This window comes from Chrysochloris asiatica, unplaced genomic scaffold (genome assembly GCF_000296735.1).
Source record: "Chrysochloris asiatica unplaced genomic scaffold, ChrAsi1.0 scaffold00053, whole genome shotgun sequence".
Lineage (NCBI taxonomy): Eukaryota > Metazoa > Chordata > Mammalia > Afrosoricida > Chrysochloridae > Chrysochloris > Chrysochloris asiatica.
The window spans coordinates 16221040-16244971 of record NW_006408571.1 but is presented as its reverse complement, the minus strand read 5'-3'; the positions used below and the strand labels follow the sequence as shown (position 1 = coordinate 16244971).

General features: G+C 40.8%; 1 protein-coding gene across 2 annotated transcripts in view; it reads right to left on the bottom strand.

Annotated features, from left to right (window-relative positions):
- Positions 1-23285, bottom strand: part of TDRD7 (tudor domain containing 7) — a 102944-nt gene extending 79659 nt beyond the window's left edge. The window contains exons 1-4 of one of the 2 annotated variants that reach the window (XM_006863134.1): positions 23093-23285; positions 9914-10126; positions 7194-7335; positions 5442-5655 (exon numbers count right to left, since the gene is read on the bottom strand). In XM_006863134.1, the coding sequence (XP_006863196.1) occupies positions 5442-5655; positions 7194-7335; positions 9914-10120 (563 nt within the window). In that variant the 5' untranslated portion in view covers positions 10121-10126; positions 23093-23285. The remainder of the gene's footprint in view (positions 1-5441; positions 5656-7193; positions 7336-9913; positions 10127-23092) is intronic. The other variant, XM_006863135.1, reaches the window with a different exon arrangement.
- Positions 23286-23932: the final 647 nt, after the last annotated feature.

The window sequence follows — 23932 nt, the reverse complement described above, 5'->3', positions numbered from 1 at the left end:
TCAGCAACTGGTCCCTCCAGACAATATGTCTGAAGTATGAGAGACGAAGTTTGGCCATCCTGGCCTCCAAGGAACACTCTTGCTGCACTTCTTCCAACACAGATCTTTTTATTCTTTTGGCAGCCCATGGCACTTTCAATATTCACCTCCAACACCATAACTCAAAAGCATCAATTCTTCTACGGTCTTCCTTATTCACTGTCCAGCTTTCGCATGCATATGAGGTTATTGACAATACCATGGTTTGGGTCAGGTGCACCGTACTTAGTCCTCAAGCTGACATCTTTGCTCTTCAACACTTTAAAATGGTCTTTTGCAGCACTTTCGCCTACACAGATCTGCCTATTGCCTATGAAATACGTCGCTTGATTTCTTGACTGCTGCTTCCATGAGTGTTGATAGTTGATCCAAGAAGAATGAAGTCCTTGACAACTTCAATCTTTTCTCCATTGATTAGAGTGTTGTTTAATGGTCCACTAGTGACGATTTTTGTTTTCTTTACATTGAGATGTAATCCATACCAAAAGCTGTGATCTTTGATCTTCATCAGTAAGTATTTTAAGTCCTCTTCACTTTCAGCAAGCAAGGTTGTATCATCTGCATATTGCAGGTTGTTACTGAGTGTTCCTCCAATCCTGATGCCATGTTTTTCTTCGTATAACCTAACTTCTCAGATTATTTGCTCAGCATTCATGTTGGATAAGAATGGTGAAAGAATACAACCCTGTCACATGTCTTTCTTAATTTTAAACCATTTTCATTCAGTGTTCCTATATTTTGTTCAAACAACTGCCTCTTGGTCCATATACACATTCCTTGTGAGCACAATTAAGTGTTCCGTAATAATCATACTTTGCAATGTTGTCCATAGCTTGTTATAATCCACACAACTGAAAGCCTTTGCATAGTCAATAAAGCACAGTTAAACATCTTTCTGATATTCTCTGCTTTCAGCCAAGATCCATTGGACATCAGCAATGATATCTCTCATTCCACAACCTCTTCTGAATCCAGCTTGAACCTCTGGAAGGAAGTTCTCTGTCAATGTATGCTTGCAGCCATTTCTGTATTGCCTTTAGTAAAACTTTACTTGCATGGGATATCAAAGATATCAATTTCCAAATTTTCTAGATTCATACTTTGTACATTCCATGTTTCAATTATTAATGGATGTTTACAGCTGTTTCTCTTCATTTTGAGCTGTGCCCATCAGCAAATGAAGATCCCACAGGCTTTAGTCCATTTGCGTCATCACGGTCAACTCTACGTTGAGGAGGCAGCTCTTCCCCAGATGCATTTTGAGTGTGAGGGGCTCATTTTCCAGTACTATATCTGACAGTGATTCTCTGCTATTCATAATGTTTTCAGTGACTAAACATTAGTAAGTAGTTCGTCACTCCTTCTTCCCAGTCTGTCTTCGTTTGGAAGCACATCTGAAACCTGTCCACCATGGGTGACCCTGCTGGTATTTAAAATACCCATGGCATTGCTTCCAGAATCACAGCAACTCACAAGCCACCACAGTAGGACAAACTGACAGATGAGTGGTGGATAGAGTAAATGGGACAGAGGTAAATAGTGATATATACTCAACCTTGGAACCACAGGATTCTATGATATAGGGATCAAGGCATAATCTGAATGGGTAAAAGAGGGGAAATAATGTTAAGGTACTTGACTATATCATGGATATTGGTTTCCCTTGCTGATTCTTGTAAAACAGACACTTGAGTGGGATAGAAAGGAATATCAAGAAATATGATTACGGAAAGCTTGTAAGCCCGTCTTTAGCCTATAACTGATTAGAATACCTAAAAGGTATTCTAGAACTTGCCCTTTCAAATAGGCTTCTTGTGAAGCCTTTGCAGAGTATAGGGCCTTATGTGGAATCCTGAGCCTCACATCCAGAACCTTCTGAGGAGGGACATTCCCACTTCAAAGGACATGCAGACCAACCTTAAACTGCTAGAGCAACAGAAGATACTTCTTGAAAGAAAGACCAGCAGAGAAACAAAACAAAAACAAAAAACCCAGCAGACTGACTACTACAATAACAAGCAAGCTGTTAGCCTGGGAGCCATCAAGGTAAGCTATCAAGTCCTTTCAGGACAAACTCCCTTCCAAGATTGAAAGTTAAAGAGAACACATGAGCAGGTTTGTAAGCTCCCTGGTGACCATGTTAGTCTATTTGTGAATGGAAGTAGGGGAAAAACAGTAATGAAGACATGGGCTGAGTTCAACCATATTCCACAGACTCCTGTTGACCTTGAGATGAGAGAGAAAAGAGGTAGGGCTGGTTGGTCCGAAGTTTAGGGAGACCTTGGAATTCCTGAGCCCATGAACACTGAGCTAGCCACTGGGGGCTAGAGCTGAGGGTGAAGCATCCAGTTGATATGAAGTGGGGGGGAGGCGGCCAAGAATGCCCAAATTTGAAGATAGTACCCATTTGACCTAGCTTGGATGGCTTGATGATTAGAACCTGACCAGAGGAAGATAAAGAAATTTGATACAAGAAGTAAGTGTAAATTGCTGTAATTTGATGAACCTGACCCAAACTTATGGATGTAATAGCTCAAAATACCAACTGAGAGGGTAAGAGTCTTCAAAGATCATGACTATCCCCTCAGTACACAAGGTGGATAGGAATGGGCAACTGAGACACTGGCTACCAAAAATGGTGGGGGTTATGAAGGCATGAAGTGGCTGGCTTACAAGTTTTCAAGAAGGAGTTTAGTTTTAGAGTGGGGGGGGGGGAGAGGTAGAATTTCACTGAATAGTTTTCATTTGTCTAGATGGGTATAGTGAAAGGAGATGGGGATAGGATTCTTCTAATTCAACAGTAATTGTTATCATGACTAACTGTGATTGTCACAACTATAAATGTAGAAGTTGTGTAACAAAAAGAGGGGAGGAGTTAATCTTACATTCCAGTAATAGGGGACCCTAGGACAATCACGAGGGAAGAGCATAAGCGGAATGTGGGATCCTAACCAGAGAAGCAGTGACACCAAAGATGGCATGGAGAGATAGAGTATCGGAGGAAAGACAAAGGCTATGTGCTGGTGGCCAGGAGGATGGCTTGCAAAACGTGCCCTCTGGTTGTTTAAACAACTATACATTCCTGTGTGTTTTTTATACACCAAAACAAAACAAAATGAGTGGGAATAGAGGTAAATACTGTTAACCACTGATGCATGGAGGGGACTGTAATCATTGCAGTGAAACAAAATACTATTGGTTAAGTACAAAACCAATGTTCTGCCATGTAAACTATCACTCATTTCACAATAAAAGCTTTAAAAAAAAGAAAAAAGCTCGTGAGCAGTCATCTAAGGTGCAATTATTGGTCTTTTCTGATGTGGTACTGTAGGATAAACTACAAAGTTGGTTTGAACCACAAGGTTGGTGGTTCAAATCACCAGCTACTCCTCGGTAATCCCACAGGCTCGCTATGAGTCCAAACCAACTCAACAGCACATAACACAACAACAACCTGTCTAAGCAAAGAGTGAAGAAAATCAGCACACATAGCAACAATTACTACAAAGGACTAATGGACCACTTCAGCCTTAGCCTCCACACATCTAAACTAGAAGAACTGGATGGTACCTGGCTACCACTGCCAACTACTCTGAAAGAGACCATTAATAGGAGCTTCTGGGTAGAGTGGGAGAAACACATGGAACTCATAATAATAAAAATGAGCAGACTTATGGTCTGATAGAGACTAGTGGAACCTCTGAGACTATGGCCTGGAATTGAAATCATCTTTTTGATTCAATTTTCAGCCAAATAATAGGTATAAAGTGAATACCACCAGGGAGGTATGCACTCCTTAGATCAATCAACCATACCATATCAACAGTGCAGCTTTTGTGCAGCAATGAATACAGCTCAGCAGACAGGAAGGGAAGAGGAATGACAGACATGGAGAGGAAGTGGGAAGAGTACTGTTACATCATGGGGTTCCAGTCAATGTCAGGAAACAAATGTGTAAGAAACATTCAATGGAAAATCAGTTGGCTCTGTAAAATTTCACTCAAACCAAAATACAAAATATTTGATAACCATATTTTATAACATCTTAGTCTATAATTAATAGTCTGTAGCACAGTCCACATGAAAGTAGTTTAACAGCTGAAAGCAGCTAAGTATAAGGGCCTATAAACCCTTAAAAATAAAATATATGTAGGCTTTTGGTGTAATTTTTTTATCTTTTTATTTTGAAATAATTATAGATTCATAGGAATTTGCAGAAAAAATAAGAGGACCAGTGTACTTTTCACCCAGCTTTCTCCAAAGGTAACACCTTGCAGAGAACAATATCAAAACCAGGAAATGGAAACTGCAGAGCTTATTCAGATTTAACCAGTTTTCCATACAAGGGTTGTCAAAAAGTTTAAAGAAAAATTTCATTATCATTTAATTTCATTCTTCCACAAACTTTTTGATGCCCCCCCTCACACAATAATCTGTGTGTGTGTGTATAGTTCTGTATAATTTTATTACATGTATAGATTAATGTAACTCCCACCACAATCATCCTACAGAACTAGGCCATCACTACAAGGCCTCTTGCAGCCACAATCAATACGTAAATGAAGGAGTGTGTAAGTGCTCCAATAAAACTTTATTTACAAAAACAAAATGTGGGCTGGATTGGCCTAGGCGTCATAGTGTACCCACTACTGAACTACTTTATAAATATCATAAAACATCTAGATCCTTAGTTTAACATTTTCATTGGATAAACGAGGAAACCACAGTTCAAAAAGATTAAATACTTTAATCCATTTAACCATCAAAATGTAGACTCTCAGGCTGTTTCTTACTGCTAATCCAGTATTGTGATGCACAGACATATGGTGCTAATATGTAATTATAGATTAATAGAGAACAATGTATGCAACTCAGATGTTACTTACTTAGAAAGATTTTCAGAGTCAACCACTCAAGATCAAAAGGGCAGCATTTACCTGGGGACAAAGTTCAGAGGATTGGGAAGTGGGGAGGAATGGCTACAAGAACCACAGGAAAGAACAAGGATAACTGTTGTTTCACAGAGGGGATTGCAATCACTGAGATGAAACAAAGGGTGTGATTTGTTGGATAATAAAACGTTTCATTAAAAAAAGGATTTTCAGAAAAAATTGTTATGTTAAAATATAATCTTAGAACAACTTGTGAGATTTTAATTTTAAAATGAATTTTAAAGGAGTGATCATCGGTGATGCACAGAAAAAATGGATGGGAGATATACTCAGAGAATGAAGTTCACACAGCCAAGAAAAAGTCAGCTTACTAGAAATGATACATTTCTCTACTTCATGCAAGTTTATATTAGGGACAATGGAAAGCATCTTTCTTACTCAGAACATACATTTTTAACATTTATTATCCTAGGTGCACCAAACTTCTCCTTTTAGCCAAAGCGCAAATACCTGTAGTTGGCAGGCAAGGTTACATGTCTCTGCACTGGAACATTTTTGAATACTTCATTTCCATGAGCTGTGTAAAATATGTAAGGTGGTATTGCAGCACCAGACTTAACTCCAAATGGATTTCCTTTATCTCTTAACAGTGCTGGAGTAGGCTTCCTGCTGATAGAAAAATCTGAAGAAAATCCTGGTTGTCTGAGGGTTGCTTTCGGTTTCCCTATGAAGTCAGACATACACAATAGAATCAGTTAGCGTCCTCAAATCCTGGTTTTATCATGTGCCTTCCCTGATGAGACGTTTTAAATGGGTCTCTAGTCTCAGAACTGTTAGTAAAATAGTGAGGAGGACTACCACTGGAGGCTTGGTCACTAAGGGAAAAGACGACTGGCTTCAGAATGTGTCCTCATCTGCCAGACTAATGAGTTACTTTCCTTCTATTCATCAATTTACCAATTCAATGGCTGCCACCCAGGTCCTTCCCAAGTCATCACACTCAGTCACACCCAGCCCTCCCATGTCGTCTTCATCAATTCAGATTCTACCCACTGTTTGACATCTAGGCTCAAGTCTCCTGTTTGGCAGGAAGCTTTTCACTGCCATTGTCATTCACAGTGATCAGTCCTTGACTAAAATGCTCACTGTGGCATTCAGTCTCCTACTGTTTTGTATTATCATTGAGCTATATTTTTAAGAAGGGAGTTCTGGTGTGGCACTGTGGGTTAATGCACCAGACTGAAAAGCCTTGAATTGCAAGGTCAGCGGTTCAAGCTCACCAGCTGTTTCTTGGAAACCCTATACAGGGTCGCTATGGGTAGGAATTAAGGAGCTCTGGTAGCGTAGTGGTTACGAATCGGGCTGCGAACCTTAAGGTCAGCGGTTCGAAACTACCAGCCGCTCCGCGGGAGAAAGATGAGGCTTTCTACTCCCGTAAAGATTTACACCCTCGGAAACCCTGTACAGGGTCGCTATGGGTCGGACCCGACTCGATGGCACTTAACAACAACAACAACAACATGGGTAGGAATTGACTCAACAGCACTCAACAACAACAACATATTTTTAAGAATTTAAGTGCTCAGGAAACACAGGCTGAGTTGGCTATAATGCTCATGTATACTGTATTATTTTCTGAAAAGAGAGGTTTTGTATTAAAAGACATTTTTTGCTATTGATGTTCAATGCTGTCAAGTCAACTCCACCTCACAGTGACCCTAGAATGAAGCACTGCCTGGTCTGCACCATCCTCACTTGCTAAGTTTGAGCCCACTGTTGCTAAAGAAGACGTGAATCTTAAATTCTTGGTCAGTCCAACATTCTAGATGAGGCCTTCCCCCAAAACAGCATAAAACAATAAAAGTACACTTTATCATAAAGTTATTGTTGTTGTTAAGTGCTGCCGGTCCCGACCCATAGCGACCCTGAACAGGGTTTCCGAGGCTGTAAATCTTTACAGAAGCAGAAAGCCTCATCTTTCTCCCACGGAGCAGCTGGTAGTTTCAAACTGCTGATTTTGCGGTTCACAGCCCGATACGTAACCACTAGGCTACCAGAGCATAAAGTACATGTTATCAAAAGCTTCAAGTTATTTCACACTGAGTAATTACTTCGCTAGGTAAATCGTGTTCATCACATTCACTTAATGCTTTAAGAGATAAGATGTTTATCATAAACACAAACAACATTTCCATAATTCGTTATACCAAGGTATTCGTAGCTAATCTTAAAGATGTGAGTAGGAAAGAAGCTCTTCCTTACCTTCTAGAAAAAAGGGCATTGTTTTCTTCACTCTCATTTGGCAGTTAACTTGCCGTCCTGCTTTCCTTTTAGAACTCCTCTGACGGGCCACAAGCTGAGCAATCCGTGCAGTTTCTGTGCATGCCACAGCATAGCAGATAATCTGTTCATGACAGGTGGGGCAAGGGGAGAAACATTTCTAGGTTAACTGCGGCCCAGAGGTCAATTTTTAAACATGGATCTCAGTGAGGCTATGTGTCCCAGATCAAGCTGTACACAAATCTTGTCTTTCTCTCCTTGATAATATTACAGCCAACTTGTATTTTCTACAAGAGTCCAATCAAGCATAGTCTAATACATTTAATAATCTTTTTTCCCCAAATTAAAATTTTCATTCATTCCTTTAAAAAGTACTTATTAAACATCTACAGTGGACTACGTACTATGGGATTAACAAACGAAAGAGAAGAAACCAGGTTTTCATTTCAGGCGTGAAAATTCATGGAATACTAAGTGTGATTCTGCATATATTACGTCATATAATCTGTGAGATATGTTTGAATCCCATTTTACACATGGGAAAGCAGAAGCTTAGGAAAGTTAAACAGCCTTTTCAGGTCACTCTCTGATCCATTATTAACTTAACTCATGCAGATATTTGACATTCATGCATCCCAACTATTAGGGGTAAAAAAACAAACAAAAAACACTTTCTCATCAAAAACTGATGAAGAAATCAGAGAGGCAAAGAAATGAAATACAAAACCTTACTGCATGTTACAGTGCTTGTATGGTAGGGTGTCAAGGAGAAAGAAAGGAGGGCTAACACCCACGAGAGTTGGTCAAGGGGATTCTCTATCATGGAAGCAGTTTTATGACTACCATAATACTTAGTTAATTATGCCAACTTACTCCTTCTTCTCAATAAAAAATCATTAGAGATAAAGCTAACTTCCCCTTTGACAGCTCCCTTGATCCTGATTTCTTTCTCCTGCCCTGCCCTCCCTTCCCACAACAGAGGCAGCACTATCACCAGTTCATGTGAGAAAGACTTTAGACCCATTCTATGGACCTATATACTCAGACATGTACCCAGAAAAAAATGCTGTTACTTGGGGTAGATGTTTTTAGTTTGGGTGGTGGTTTGTCTATATTCTATCATACTGTACATTAATACCAAGAAGTGAAACTACTGGCTTACAGAGTATATGAAATATCTACCCGCTACCAACAAACTGCCTATTGTTATATATAAAATATTATCTTTCTGAAAAACTAAAGCATCTAAACTTGTTGAATAAGATACAGGGACTTCAAAGAGTTTGTGGAAAAATGGAATGAAAAGATAAAAAGAAAAAATAGAAGCTTTATTTCTCAACATAAACTCCATCAAGTTCAAAACACTTTTGTAAATGCTATCAGCCATGTGTTGTTGTTAGGTGCTGTCCTGTCAGTTCCAACTCATAGCAATCTCATTTACAACAAAACAAAAGCCTGTCAGAGCCTGTGCCATCCTCACAGTTGCTGCTGAAACTGCGTCAATCTATTCTGTTGAGGTTCTTCCTCTTCTTCACTGACCCTTGACTTTTCTAAGCATCACATGCTTCTCCAGGGACTGGTCCCTCCAGATAACATGTCCAGAGTATGCGAGGCAAAGTCTTGGCACCCTCACTTCCAAAGAGCATTTTGGCTGTACTTCTTCCAACACAGACTTTTTTATTCTTTTGGCAGTCCATGATACTTTTAATATCCTCCTCCAACATCATAACTCAAAGGCATCAATTCTTCTACAGTCTTCCTTTATTCAATGTCAAATTTTCACATGCATATGAGGCAATTAAAAATACCATGGGTTGGGTAAGGTGCACCTTAATCAATAGACTGATGTCCTTGCTCTTAAACACTTTATAGAGCTCTTTTGCTTAAGATTTGCCTATTGCAACATGTCATTTGATTTCTTGACTACTGCTTCCATAAGCATTGATTGTGGATCCAAGCAAATGAAGTCTTTGATGACTTCAATCCTTCCAGTTCTGGGGTAGTACTGTAGGATAAACACTGGGCTGCTAACTACAAGATTGACAGTTCAAACTCATCAGCCCCTCCTTGGAAATTCTATACAGGGTCACTATGAGTTAGAACTGACTCATATAGTACTTAACAGCATTAATTGGTCCAGTTCTAAGGATTTTTGTTTTCTTTACATTGAAGTGCAATTCCTGTTGAAGTCTTTGATCTTCATTGGTATTTTCAAGTCATCTTCATTTTCAGCAAGCAGAAACACTAGCCAACAACATAGACATCTCAGTTGGTTCACCTTACCTAGCTCTGATTGAAAAAGTAAAGTTGAGCAAACTTTCTGCTCAGTGGGTGGCAAAGCTGTCTTGTCACATCAGCTGCAGACAAGAACAAAGCTTTCAGTGGAAATTTTAAACAAGTGGGATAAAGATCCAGTACAGACAGTTTATTTGAATGGTGAATGGATACATTTTAACTTCAATTTTTAAAATTTAATGTGATGAAAATCTTATTTTTACAATGAAAAGAATCTGAGGGATAAAACTAAAGACATCATTCATTGGCTCTAGTCTATTTTATAAATACTGTTCTATCACTGCTGATTTCAAACCATTTAGCTAGTGCTTTTCCAACTGACTGTATTTTAGTTATGACATTAGAAGTGCTGGGCAGGCCCTAAAGAATGGATTTGAGCCTTCTGATAGACAAAATAGCCTTCTTACCTCTCCAGATCTACTAGGCTCTATCCTGACAACTGTTGGCACACTTCTCAGGTAGGTTTCTAGTGTGGGGTAACCTAGCTGCTTGAATGGGATCCAGTCTCCAGTCAAAGATTTGTACTCTCCTTGGAGCCGGGGTAATGCTATTCCATTCTTATGAGACTGCAGAACAGCCCGTAGCATCTTTGAAACCAAATCTGCTTCCAGCATCTTTACCTAGAAGAACACAGTAGATAGACGGTTACTATAACATGACACATTAGTCTAAATATTCAAATAGATTTTAAGACCTGAAACTTGTTAGATTATTCCCTAATGCATTACTGAATAGTTTCTGAATTACTACAATACAGGGAACTAACTGTCACGGATAAGAACAGTAAATACCATGAGAACACAGGAGAAAGTAAAAAAGGAACAAAGTCCAGCCTGGGGAGACACTACATTAGGGCATGTCTCCCAGCTCAAGGGAGGCCTGAATGGAGTCTTAAGAACAAGATGCAAACAGCTAAGCAATAAGAAAAGGATAGGAAAGTGGGGAATGGGATCAGCCAAGAAAAGAAGGCAGGATATGCAAAAGCACAGAAATGAGAGAGAGGCATACAGGGTGCTCTGAGAATTCCAATGGGGGGCACTGGTAATTCTGTACAGGAGACTTGGGTTCAATTCCCAACAATGTACCTAATGTACAGCCACCACCTGTCTGGTAATGGAGGCCTGTGTGTTGTTGTGATACTGAACAGGTTTCATCAAAGCTTCCACACTAAGACAGACTAAGAAGAAAGGCTTGGAAGAAGAATCTACTTCTGGAAATCAGCCAATGAAAATCCTCTGATCACAACAGTCTCATTCACAACTGATCACAGGGATGGCACTCTCCTTCTGTCATACATGGGATCACCATGTATCAGGCGCCAACTCAATGGCAGCTAACAACATATGTCTGGACAGGACCGAACAAGGACTGCGAGCTAAGTACTTGGGAGATTTTAAATAGGAGAATAAAATGATCAGCTCTGTGTTTCAGAAAGTTGGGAAGATAAATTTTAAAGGAGTAAGATAAATAAGTAATAAGAATACCTGGAAATGTGGAAGATCTGAAAACAGGGTTTAGGGATTTTAAAAAAGTCAATTTGAGAGTTAATTGAGGTGAAATCCACAGGAATTGATTACTAGATTTGCATACCAAAAAATTTACTGTATGTGAAATATATTTCAACAAACCTGGGGAAAAGTAAAACAATAACAAAACACAAGTTCCTTCAAATTGTTCCCCTTTATAGTCAATTCTCCCCGCTTCTACCCCTAACCTTCTACCCTGCCACGTACACAAACACATGCATACACACCTCCACCTCTCTGAAACCACTAATCTGCTTTCTGTTACTACAGGTTAGTTTTATCTAGCGCTTTTTAATGTCATCCAGGTTACCACCTTTATGAGCAGTTCAGTCCTTTTTATTGATGAGTGTTTTACTTTATCTTCAGCAAAATTTTACTTGTGTGTGATATTAATGATATTATACAGTAATTTCTGTTTTCTATTGGACCCTTTTCTTTGGAATGGGCACAAATACAGATCTCTTTCAGTCAACTGACCAGATAGCTATCTTCTAAATTTCTTGGCAAAGACAACTGAGTACCTCCAGTACTGTATTTGTTTATTGAAACAGTTCACTTGGTATTCTATCAATTCCTAGGGCCTTGTTTTTCAACAGTGCTTTCAGTGAAGTTTGGACTTCTTCCTTCAACACTATTAGTTCTTGACCATATGCCACCTCCTGAAATGGCTGAACATAGACCAATTCTTTTTGGCATAGTGACTGTGTATTCCTTCCATTTTCCTTTGATGCTTCCTGCATTATTCAATATTTTGCCAATAGAATCTTTAATATTGCAGCTGGAGGCTTGAATTTTCTCTCCAGTTATTTCAGCTTGATAAATGTAGAGTGTGTTCTTCCTTTCTCGTCTTCTAACTCCAGGCCTTTACACATTTCATTATAATATTTTACTCTGTCTTCTTGACCTGCCCTTTGAATATTCTTCTCAGCTCTTTTATTTCATTTTTTCCTTTCACTTTAGCCTTGCTAGGTTCAAAAGCAAGTTTCAGAGTCTCTTTGACATCCATTTTGGTATTTTCTTTATCTTTTTAATGACCTTTTGTTTTTTCCAGATATATACTCCTTGATGTCATCCTACAACTCAACAGATCTTTGGTCATTAGTGCTCAATGCATCATACCTATTCTTGAGATGGTCTCTAAATTCAGGTTGAGATATATTCAAGGCCCTACTTTGGTTTCTATGGACTTGTAATTTTTCTTCGCCTTCAACTTCAACTTGAATATAAGCAATTAATTGTCTGCTCCACAACTGGCCCTTGGTCTTGTTTTGGCTGAAGATATTGAGCTTCTCCATGTCTCTTCACACAGATGCAGTCAATTTGATTCCTGTGCATTCCATTTGGTACGGTCCAGATTGTTGTTGAAAAGGGTATTTGTAATGAGTAAATCATTGGTCTGCAAAATTCTATCATGTGGTCTTTAGCATTGTTTCTATCACCAAAGTTGTATTTTCCAACTACCAATCCTCCTTTAAGGGGCTCTGATAGCATAGTGGTTATGAATCAGGCTGCTAATCTCATGGTCAGCAGTTCAAAACTACCAGCTGTTCCGTGGGAGAAATATGAGGCTTTGTGCTCCCATAAAGATTTACAGCCTCAGAAACCCTGTACAGGGTCACTATGAGTTGAAACCGACTCCACGGCACACCACCACCACCAATCCTCCTTTATTTCCAACTTTCACATTCTAATCACCAGCAATTATAAATACATCTTGATAAAAATCTTCTAATTTTTCATCTTTGGTATTAGAGGTTGGTGTGTAAATCTGAGTAAGAATTACATTAACTGGTCTTTCTTATAGGCATATTGATATTATCCTGTAACTGACTGTGTTGTGTGTGCTTCAGCATAAATCTTGAAATGTTCTTTTTGACAACAAATGCATTGCCATTTCTGCTCAATTTGTCATTCCTGGCATAGCAGATCATAGGACCATCCAATTCAAAATGACCAACAGTAGTCCTAGTCAGCTAATTTCTAAGTCAGCTATCTTTATACATAGCATTTTATTTTTGATGGTATCCAATTTTCCTACATTTATACTTCATACATTCCAGAATCCAATTATTAATAGATGCTTTCAGCTTTTTATGCTCATTTTAAGTCATGCCACATCAATAAATTAAAGTCCTGAAAGCTTTACTCAATATCATTAGGGCTGATTCTACTTTGAGGATGCAGCCCTTCCGTAGTCATATTTTGAAGGCCTTCTAGTCTGAGTGGCTCATCTTCCAGCACTATATCAGGAAACATTCCGCTGCGATTCAGAAAGTTTTCACTGGCCAATTTTTGTTTTTTGTGTTTTTGGAAGTCCTTCTTCCTAGCCTGTCTTAGTGTGTAAATTCCGCTAAAACTTGTTCACCATGGATGACACTGTTGGTCTGGCATAGCTTCCAGCATCGCAGTTAACATTCAAGACATCACAGTGTGAAAAACCGATAGATGAGTGGTGATTTCCATTTCGGAGTAATATAAATAAGGCCATTTTGAACATTCATATACAAATCTTTGTATAGACTTGCTTCTATTTCTTTTACATAAATTCTGAGAGAGAGGTTTTCTAAAAGTTAATACCCATAATAACGTGGAATCGGTTCTGACTCATAGCGACCCTGTACAGGGTTTCCGAGGCTGTAAATCTTTATGTGAGCAGAAAGCCTCATCTTTTTCCTGCGGAACAGTTGGTAGTTTTGAACTGCTGACCTTAAGGTTAGCAGCCTGACTCATAACCACTACTCTACCAGAGCTCCTTATAATACTTGGAAGACAGTATTATTATTCCATAGAGAAGAAAACCAAGGATCATAGAAATTAAATAGCTTAACCAAGATATCACAGAATGTACAGAAGCCAGAATTTTAGTCCTGCTCTGTTTGATGCCAGACTCCACATTCTTTCCATTCTATTACCCTGGTTACTGTTATTTTTAAAACATCCTGAAGAACTAACACAAAAGAAGAATCAAGAAAGACAGTAAGTATAGTCAGAGAAAAAAAGTGATGTGGAATCAATGACAGCCTTGTCATAAACATAGGGAGGGTATGGGACAGCTGGAGGCAGGGATAAGAACATTCAAAGAGCAGACAAATAGTCTGAGCACCTTCAACCCTTGAAATCCATGGTTTGTGTGTGCTGGCAAACAAGAAAGGAAGAGGACTTCAGAATCAAATATATACTTCCTTGTTGCCATATGTTTAGTCTGAAGTAGAAACTTTGGTTATTAAATAGTAATCTCAAGATTACAAGGGAGATAACTTTGATTCACAATGGTTCACGACTCAACAGTCAAAAATTATTGAATTTTTGCTACTTACTTTCTCAAGTAGTAAAAACTATATTTGTTGTTGTTGACAAGTACCATGGAGTCAGTGCCGACTCATAGTGACCCTGCACAGGGTTTCCGAGGCTGTAAATTTTTATGAGAGCAGAATACCTCATCTTTCTCCCGTGAAATGGCTGGTAGTTTCAAACTGCTGACCTATATTGGAGGCTGGTCAATTTCTGTGAGAAGAGATCACTTGCTTACTTCCCCATGCCAAATCTCCCAAATTTCTGTTTGATTCCACCTTTCCTACCTATCTACACTCTTATTCTCTTAAAAAAAAAACTATCCCCCCTATTCATTTAGATAGAGCTCTTCTGAGTAAAACTGGGCTTTTTTCACTTTTGTGTAGCTGAATATCTAAGTGGATCTTAGATATTTATTATATACACATACATGTAAACACCTACCACCTATCTGTCGGTTTGTTGTACTGTGGTGATTTGTAAGTTTCTATGACTCCTGGGGTGGCAATGTAAGATAAGCACTGGACTGTGAAGCCACCAATCGCTCCTTGGACAGTCTAGGCAGGGTCATTATGAGTCGAAAACAACTCCATGGCACTTAATAACCACAACAACATGATACAGAAAGTTATGCCATCAGTATTTCAAATACCAGCAGACTCAGTCTTGGTAGACAGGTTTCAAGGCCTAGAGATCTACTTCCAAAAATCAGTCATTGAAAACCCTACAGGTCACAACAGAAAACTGCCCAGTATAGTGCTGGAAGAGAAGTTCCTTAGGTTGGAAGACACCACACAGTCCATGCCTACAGAAAGAGTTCAATAAATAACTGGCGAATGAATGAGAAATTCTCTATCTACCTAGCACCACTCCTTCCCCTCCCTCCTACTCACTGAAATATAATGTATGTGACCTACTAAAAGAATAAACTTCAACCCAATGAAATTTATTAACAATGGATAAAATTAAAGGATTTACTAGCAATTATTTGCAAATGTTAGTGGTTGCTGTAAACGAATTGAGATGGTCAGCTGTGTCACTGAACTGTGGTTGAGAACTGTTGTGTAGATTATCTCAGGGCCTTGTCACTCTGAGCCAGCTTTCTCAATGAGCAGTCCCAGGGCTGCGTCACAATACTACTACACGCATCCATACATCCTGATGGACAGGAAGCACTGCTTGAGTAGTGGTAAATGTCTCACATTTCCATATATTCCCGTTTTTCAAAAAGCATGCAGATGCTGTTGGGGGGTGGGGGCAGTTCATGATTTACATATTGATTCTGAATTCATGATAGCAGTTGGTAGCTACACGTTTATTAATTAATGGATGCTAAAAGTACAACTACTAATGTGCAAGGTTTCATCCTGCTTTTTAAAAGCTGAAAAAAAAAAAACAACAACAACCAAGGATCTCATACTTGAGAAGACCAGGAAGCTCTGCCTGACCACAAGGCTACCATTTATTTTTGTCTTCCTCCCCCTTTTGTTAAGTATCCTGATGTGGCGCCGCAGAATAAAGCACTGGACCACAAGGTTGGTTTGAACAAGGTCAGCAGTTCAAACTCACCAGTTGCTCCTCTGAAACCCTACACAGGGTCGCTATGAGTCTGAACCAACTCCACGGCACGGCACATAACAACAACAACAACAACAAGGGTTTCCCTAGATGATAGTGAGTTGAATACTGAGTTCCTGGATTGTACAAACAGTGCTGGGTTGCTAACTGAAAGGTTAGAGGTTTGAGTTCACCTAGAGTCACCATGGAAAAAAGATCTGGGGATCTATTTATGAAAATCAATCATTCAAATCTCTGGAGATCATAGTTACACTTTGACACACAGAGGACTGCACCGAATCAGTCCACTCAAAGGCAGTCACCTTTAATGGTATGAATGGAACAAGAATCCTAAACAACAGAGTACTTTTCATGTCAAATTCTGATCCAGAGGTCAGTTAGCAACGACCTTACTTAGAGGAAAAGAAATTGTCCATAACAGATCACACTTGACGTTCGGGTCTCACTTGCTTCTTCTCACGCTTTTGTTCTTCCTCCTTTTCTTGCAAATTCTGATTGATAAGCATCAAAAGTAGAGTTACATGTGCTTTGCATACTACCTGGCATTCAGATGTTGTTTGTTGTTATGTGCCACAGAGTCAGCTTTGACTCAGTGAACCTGCTTAGGATTTTCAAGGATTGGTGGGTTTGAAAAGCCCACTTTTCAGTTAGCAGTCCAGTGCTTATCCTATAGGGCTACACTAGGACCCCTGACATTCAGCAGCTGATAAAAAAACAAAACAAAACAAAACAAAAACTCTCCTCAAAGCAGGGTGTGGATGGCCAAGTACCTATAAATATAACAAAATGGTTAAATGTTGAATGATATAAAGCATTGGCATAGTGGAGAAAATTTTAGCATAGCATTCAATTTAAAACATCAGATTTCTCCAGCTTTTTGAATCTGCTCATTAACATATTTATGAACTGACAAGCTTGGTAAGAAAGCTGCTGGATCTTCTTCTAGATTTCTCACCTAACTAGTGGGCAACAAGTCACTTACTACTTTAGCAAAGGATCTTGGAGCAGAGGTTCTGTTAGACATGCAGTTCTAGAATACCTGTGGATGCTGCCTGGCTAAGGATAACAGCACAGGATGGTGGGTCCAACTTCAAAATAGAAAGCTAGGAGAATAATGGAATATTGTTGTTGTTGGTAAGTGCCATCGAGTCAATTCTGACCCAAAGCGGCCCTGTATAGGGTTTCCAAGGAGCAACATTAGTGGATATTAACACCATTTCTTCCAAACTCTTCAATGAGGAAACTGAGGACCAGAATAATTGTTCCAAATATCACATATTTTACAGTGGCGCTGTGGGTTAATGAGCTGGACTACAAAGTCAGTTTGAACCTCAGGGTTGGCAGTTCAAGCTCACCATTTGCTCCTTGGAAACCCTATAAAGGGCTGCTATGGATCAGAACTGACTCAATGACACTTAAGAACCACCACCACCACCAAAACAAGAATCCAGTTCTCATGGCTCCCAGTTCTCTAGGGTTTCCTTCTGGATCACTGCTGCTGATGGATCTGGCTTCTGAAAGTAAATTCTGAGTCAGCACCATGTGGCACACTAAGAGACTAGCTCATAGGGTGGTATGAAACAGGGCTCTTCCACATTCTGAGTTCAGACTGTGATACTCAAGAGAACTGCTAAGTCTTGCCAAAAATCAAAGTTAGCACTTGATATCTCCTTTGATTATTTCATCCTGACCCTTTTCTCTTTGCTACAATTAATTGTGATTATTCCAATTGTTCTCTGTGACACTACTGGACTGCTAACCATAAAATCGGTGGTTCAATCCTACCAGCTATTCCTCAGAAGCCATATACAGGCATAATCATTATGAGTTGGAACTGACTGCATGGCACTTAACAACAACTCCAAGAAGCTAACAATGTATGTGAAGTACAGACAGGAAACAGGAAAAATTAATGACAATCTTGATAGAAAGCAAGATTTAAATAATTTAAAGTGACCAAAACGTGGTGTGTTGCTAGAGGAAAAACATTGGATCACAAGGTCAATTTGAACCACAAGGTTGGAGGTTCAAACTCACCAGTGGCTCCTCCTTAGAAACCCTATACAGGGTCACTAAGAGTAGTAACCAACTCCAGGACAATAAACAACAAACTACTTTGGTGGCACTTAAAAACAACAACAAACTACTTCTCTCAATCAAAACAGTATTTTTAAATTGTACAATTATTCTCTTTAATTCATCTGGCAATAGCCCCACTAAAGTCTCTTACCATTGACCTTCTACCTCCTCATAATATGCATGTTATCTGTTTCCTAATCAAACCCAATGCCTCCCAGTGGACTCTGACTCAGAGCAACCTCATAGGGAAGAGCAGAACTGCGCCACAATTTCCAAGGCTGTGGTCTCAACCACCGCAGACTGCCACATCCTTCTCCTGTGGGGCAGCTGGTGGGTTTGAACCTGTCGGTTAGCTGATCACTTAACTCACTGTGTCACCAGGATTCATCTGCTTCCTCTAGCTAGAATTCAGTCACTACTAGTGCCCAGAACCTTTAGCCAAGCTCCTCTGGCTCCCATCTGATTTATCTTCCCTAAATTTCTCTTTTTTTTTTGCCCATCTAGAGACTTTTATTCAGGGTGAGGAAGGTAAACTCTGCTGGAGAGAGAAGGCAGGAGGCAGAAGGGAAGAGAGGAAGAGGAGGAGGAGGAAGGAGGAAGAAGGAGGAGGAGGAGGAAGAAGGAGGAAGAAAGAGGAAGGAGGAGGAAGGAGGAGGAAGGAGGAGGAAGAGGAAGAAGAAGAAGAAGAAGAAGAAGAAGAAGAAGAGCAGAGAGAGAAGAGGGCAGAAATGAGAGGAAGAGGAGACGAGCCCTAAATTTCTCTTTTCTCAACCATTTCCAAGTGTACTATCTGACTCATCTTCTTCATTACATTCTTCATGTCCTAAATTTGTTTGTAGAGTGGAACACAATTCCAAAATAAACCTGAAAAATAATGAGGATACATTGAAATCACCAACTAATCTCTCCTACCTTCTGTTCAAAGTGTTTGACTATCATCTTAGGGCATCCACGTCTAGTAACTACTGCCCCTCACCGTGAAGACAATTCTTTGCAACCAGTTAGGCTCCTACAGTTCCAGAATGATTTTAGACATCATCTAGTCTGACGCCAAGCCCTCGTTTTAGAAATCAATAAACTGAGCCTCAGAGAAGGTTTCCATTAAAAACCCTTCACCTGACTTCTCTTTCAACAGTTTAAAATGCTATTTTCTTTCCAATTATAGTCTACTTGCTACCACCTGAATTACTTTTTCAATTAACCTTTTTTAAAGGCAAGACAGTAATTAATGTACTGAGGTGGTTGTATTATTTCCTTAGGCTTTCTTTAGGGTTTTTATTCGCATGCTTTCAAGCTCCAAAATATACATGCATTGTAATTACATAACCATGAATGTGTAAGCACTTCCTGTAAATCAACATATTAGAGCACCCTGAGATGATACAGTGGCTTAGACCGGATTGGCAACCTTAATTCTAGTTCTGCTACAAATTAGCTGTGACCCTTTGAGCAAGTTGCTTCAGTTCTCTTTTTTCCCATGAAAGATAAGGAAGGTGGGCAGGATCTATGCTTTTCATCTTTCCCTGGAGTCGTTCAGAGCAAAGTTGAGGTCCAAGGACCTAAAGGAACCATGGGGGTTGCTCACTCATGACACAGTTGCACAAAAGAAAATACCAATTTTTCTCTGGGTTCATCCTGGGTTTCTTGTGCTTATCAGACGCTCTCAATGGCAGATACAAACATCTTCAACTAAAAATGGCAAAGTAAATTACTTTTAAACAGATTGTTTGAAAGACCAAAACAACAACAAAAAAACCACTTTAAACAAATTAGCCTATGAGTAATAAAGGAGTCCTAATGTGGTGCTATAGGATAACAATAACATGAGTAAATAGAGAAAAGAATAAAATTTTCAAAAGCACAAAGGTAGGAGTAGAGATAGAGGAAAGTAGGTTTGGCTCAAAGGAAAAGAAAATTAACATAAATATTAAACTAGATTTTGCTAGGGAACTGCTGTTTTGTATTAATCTGCTGAATCTGAATGTGCACAGATGCAAAGCACTCCCTCTGTCAAATTTCAGTTCTTGGAAAGACCAACGGCGCCAACACAGGGTTGGATTAGAGTTGGATTATAAGCATTTTGTTCTCCTTTATATTCACACTATGTACCTGACTAGACTATACTGCACACAGAACTCAGAGAGGTCCTTCAAGGTGTTTAAATTTCCTGATGCAGAATACAATAGCTTATTCAGCTGAATTCAACCAGTACACTTAAAAGGGTATTGTATTTCATTTCTAGTCTACAAGGACTGAAGTCAGACAGTCCTGCCAACTACTGCATCACAGCCTTGCTGTGTAACTAGCAAAGAAGCTATGAAGGGAAGTCAAAGGACCATAGACTTCGGGATTCCAGAGATGTGGTAATTTATACTGTACTCCTATGGAGAATTTAGGGAGAAAACTAAGGTTTTCTGCGCTCGCAAAGATTACAGCCTCAGAACACTATACACAGGATCACTATGAATCGAAACCCACTTGATGGCATTTAACAACAACAACAACACCGAAAACTTAAAATAGTATGTCAAGAAACTGAAATCCAAGTATGTGAAATATGGGAGGTTTGATGGACAGAAGAGAGCTGGCAGTTCTTGATTATTACCAGCCAAAGTGTTTACAGTAATCTCATTTATCTTTCTGCCTTGAAAAGTAAAATGGATTATTACCAAGATACATAAGGAGCTCTGGTAGCGTAGTGGTTACGAATCAGGCTGCGAACCGCAAGGTCAGCAGTTTGAAACTACCAGCCATTCCGCAGGAGAAAGATGAGGCGTTCTGCTCCCGGAAAGATTTACAGCCTCGGAAACCCTGTACAGGGTCGCTATGAGTCGGAACTGACTCCATGGCACCTAACAACAACAATCACATAAGAAAACGAGGTCCAACAAAGACATGTCATTTGTTCCAGATAACACAACCAATCAGTGAAGCAGCCCAGGGTCCAACCCAGGTGGGTAAACCCAAGCCCTTTTCAACGTATAACACTTACACATCAAGGCAGTTTGGAATGAGGCTGGGTATGGGGTCTAAATTTCACCTCTGCCACTAAACTGTTACATATAAGACAAAGCACTTCTCTTTCCTAAAGTTTTTCTACCTGTATGATGGAAGGAATGCAAGGGATCAACATGTTTTTGGTTTGAGGCCCTTTTGTGCGGTAGTCATCAGAATCCTTTGGGGCAGAAACGTTTTCTGTTAAACATATTCCCCTTCATGGCTTTTTGAAAATGATTTGAGAGTGGTGCCTTTGGCTATTAATGGAAATGTAAAAGATAGACATATTGTCACTAGGGTTCCAGTTCATCTATGGTGGTGGTGGTGGTGTGCCTTCCAGTCAGCTCCGACTCACAGTGTTTCCGAGGATGTAAATCTTTACAGAAACAGAAAGCCTCTTCTTTCTTCTACAGAGTAACTGGTAGAGTCAAACTGCTATCCTTGAGGTTAACAGCCCAGTTCATATATTTGTTGATATTGTTGTTAAGTGCCACTGAGTTAGTTCCGACTCATAGTGACCCTATATAGGGTTTCTAAGGAGCAGCTGGTAGCGTAGTGGTTACGAATCGGGCTGCTAACCTCAGGGTCAGCAGTTCGAAACTACCAGCTGTTCCGTGGGTGAAAGAGGAGGCTTTCTGCTCCCGTAAAGATTTACAGCCTCGGAAACCCTGTAGAGGGTTGCTATGAGTCGGCACATAACAACAACAACAACAAAGCCTTGTTTAGGGTGCCTTCAAAAACAAAAAGGTCCAATCAAAACATTGGCTTCAGAGGGGATAAGCTGGGCCAATTATATTCAAGCAGAGAGGTCAGCTCAGAAGTCTGTGGTGACTATTTTTGGAGATCCCAAAAGGACCATCTTGATAGATTTCCTTGCAGGTAAAGGATGATCATAGGGGTTATTATGAAGAAGTTTTATGATAATTGAAAACTGCATTGGTGAGAAAAAAGACCAGGAAAGTTGCACTTAAGAATTGTTTTCCAGCACAATGTACCTGCTCATTCTCCAAGGACAGAAAGGGTTAGCACATGAGAATTTTGCTGGGAAACATTCACCCACCTACCCTACAGCTCTGATCTTGCCCCCCTTCAGACTTCTTTTTGTTCCTTAAACTAAAAGAACATTTAAAAGCAACACAAGCTGAGGTACTCGAGGATGCCAAAATTTTGACATGGTGTAAATCGAACAGAGTAGAATTCTTTGGAAGCAGTTGACAGAGATAGAAACATTGCCTTCCGTAGTGCGTAGCCCTACGGAATGAAGAATATGTCGAGAAACAACAGCTTCACATTTTGATATTTTTTGCTAAATAAAGGCTTCGGTGATTTTATAGCAACACTTTCTGACTTACCCTCTTATTATACCCCTCAAATGGATCTGAGCAGAAAAGTTGAGATGGCTCCAAGCTCCCTCTCAGCAAGTTGAGGCAGAGAACCGGACCCTGTGGGGGGATCCTGGTGAAAGTTAAAAGACAACTTATTCGTGGATTCATGATTCCTACTTAGCTCGGTGCTTTGTACCCACCAGGTGCTCATAGTTTGAGAGGAATTATTTGTGTCCTGCATTACTTTAGCGACCTGCGTGGGCTGATCTGATAAGACAGAGTCTGTAAAGAGAAGTCCGTGCCATTAGAGAATCTAAAGCTTAGGGAATAAAATACCAGAGTTCAAACAGTTGGGACGCGGATATCCCCTACTCAGGCGGATATCCCAGATGTGGCCCGCCGTGCCAGGCCGGGAACCACTTCCTGGTCAGCATCTTCCGCCTCATCCACGCCCCCATTGCAGCGCTGAGTCCTCAGCACTTTAGTTTCTAGGGAAGATCTGTTCAACTCCTTGGTGAAAGCCCAATACGGCGTCGAGCGGCGGGGGAGGATCCCAGGAAAGATTTAAAACACAACGCTCTGGAACTCCAACTCCTCAGGCGCCTAGCCCGGCTTCCAGGGGTCGGGATCAGGGCATCCCCTGCGACTACAGGGAAGAGGCTCTGAGTCAGTTCGAGTCCCACCCGGGCAAATGCCCCGCTGGTGACCTAAGTGCTCCGCGCCCGCCCAATACTTTGTCCGACGTCGTCCGGCACCTGTCGAGCCCGAAGCCCGCAGGACCTTCGCTCACCTAGTTCCGGGGGCCGATAGCTTGTCTCCGATCTCCTGTGCTCAGCTCCTGCCGCCGTCTGAGACAGGACCACAGCCGCGGCCGCCGCCCACTTTCGGTTTCCCAGCACGGCTGAAGCCGCAGCTGCAGCGGCTGGGGAATCACCTCAAGCCCCCGCCCAATCCTGCCGGGTCCCGCCCCGCCCCGAGGGCAGGCCGATTGCAGCTCTGCGCACGCGCGGGGCCCTGGCCGCGTCGCCCCACGCCGGCGTCCTCGCGTGGGAAGGGAAACCGACGCCGCCTAGCGGTTTCTGCGCGTGTCCATGCACGGGTGGACAGCGAAAGACGAGCGAGGGCAAGCGTCTTGATGCCTTCTCGTGGGCAGCGCAACTACCGGTGGGGTCGGGAGGGCCCAGGACCTACCCGGGAACGTGGGCACCTCTTCACTGGCGCGTACGCGCTCCTACTATATAGCGAAGGAGCTCTGGTAGCATAGTGGTTACGAATTGGGTTGTTAACCTCATAGTCAGCAGTTCGAAACTACCAGTTCTTCCTCTGGAGAAAGATGAGGCTTTCTGCTCCCATAAAGATTTACAGCCTCGGAAACCCTATGCAGGGTAGCTATGAGTCGGAACCGACTCCATGGCACATAACAACAACAACAACATCCGCCCTTACAGACGTTTCCTTCATTTCTTATTCAGTCTTCCACATCTGGAGAGCCAAAAACCAAAACCAAGCCCACTGCCAGTAGATGGCAGCTCACAATGAACCTGTATAGGGTTTGTTGTTGTTGTTGTTGTTAAGTGCCGTCGAGTCGATTCCGACCCATAGCGACCCTGTATAGGGTTTCCGAGGGTGT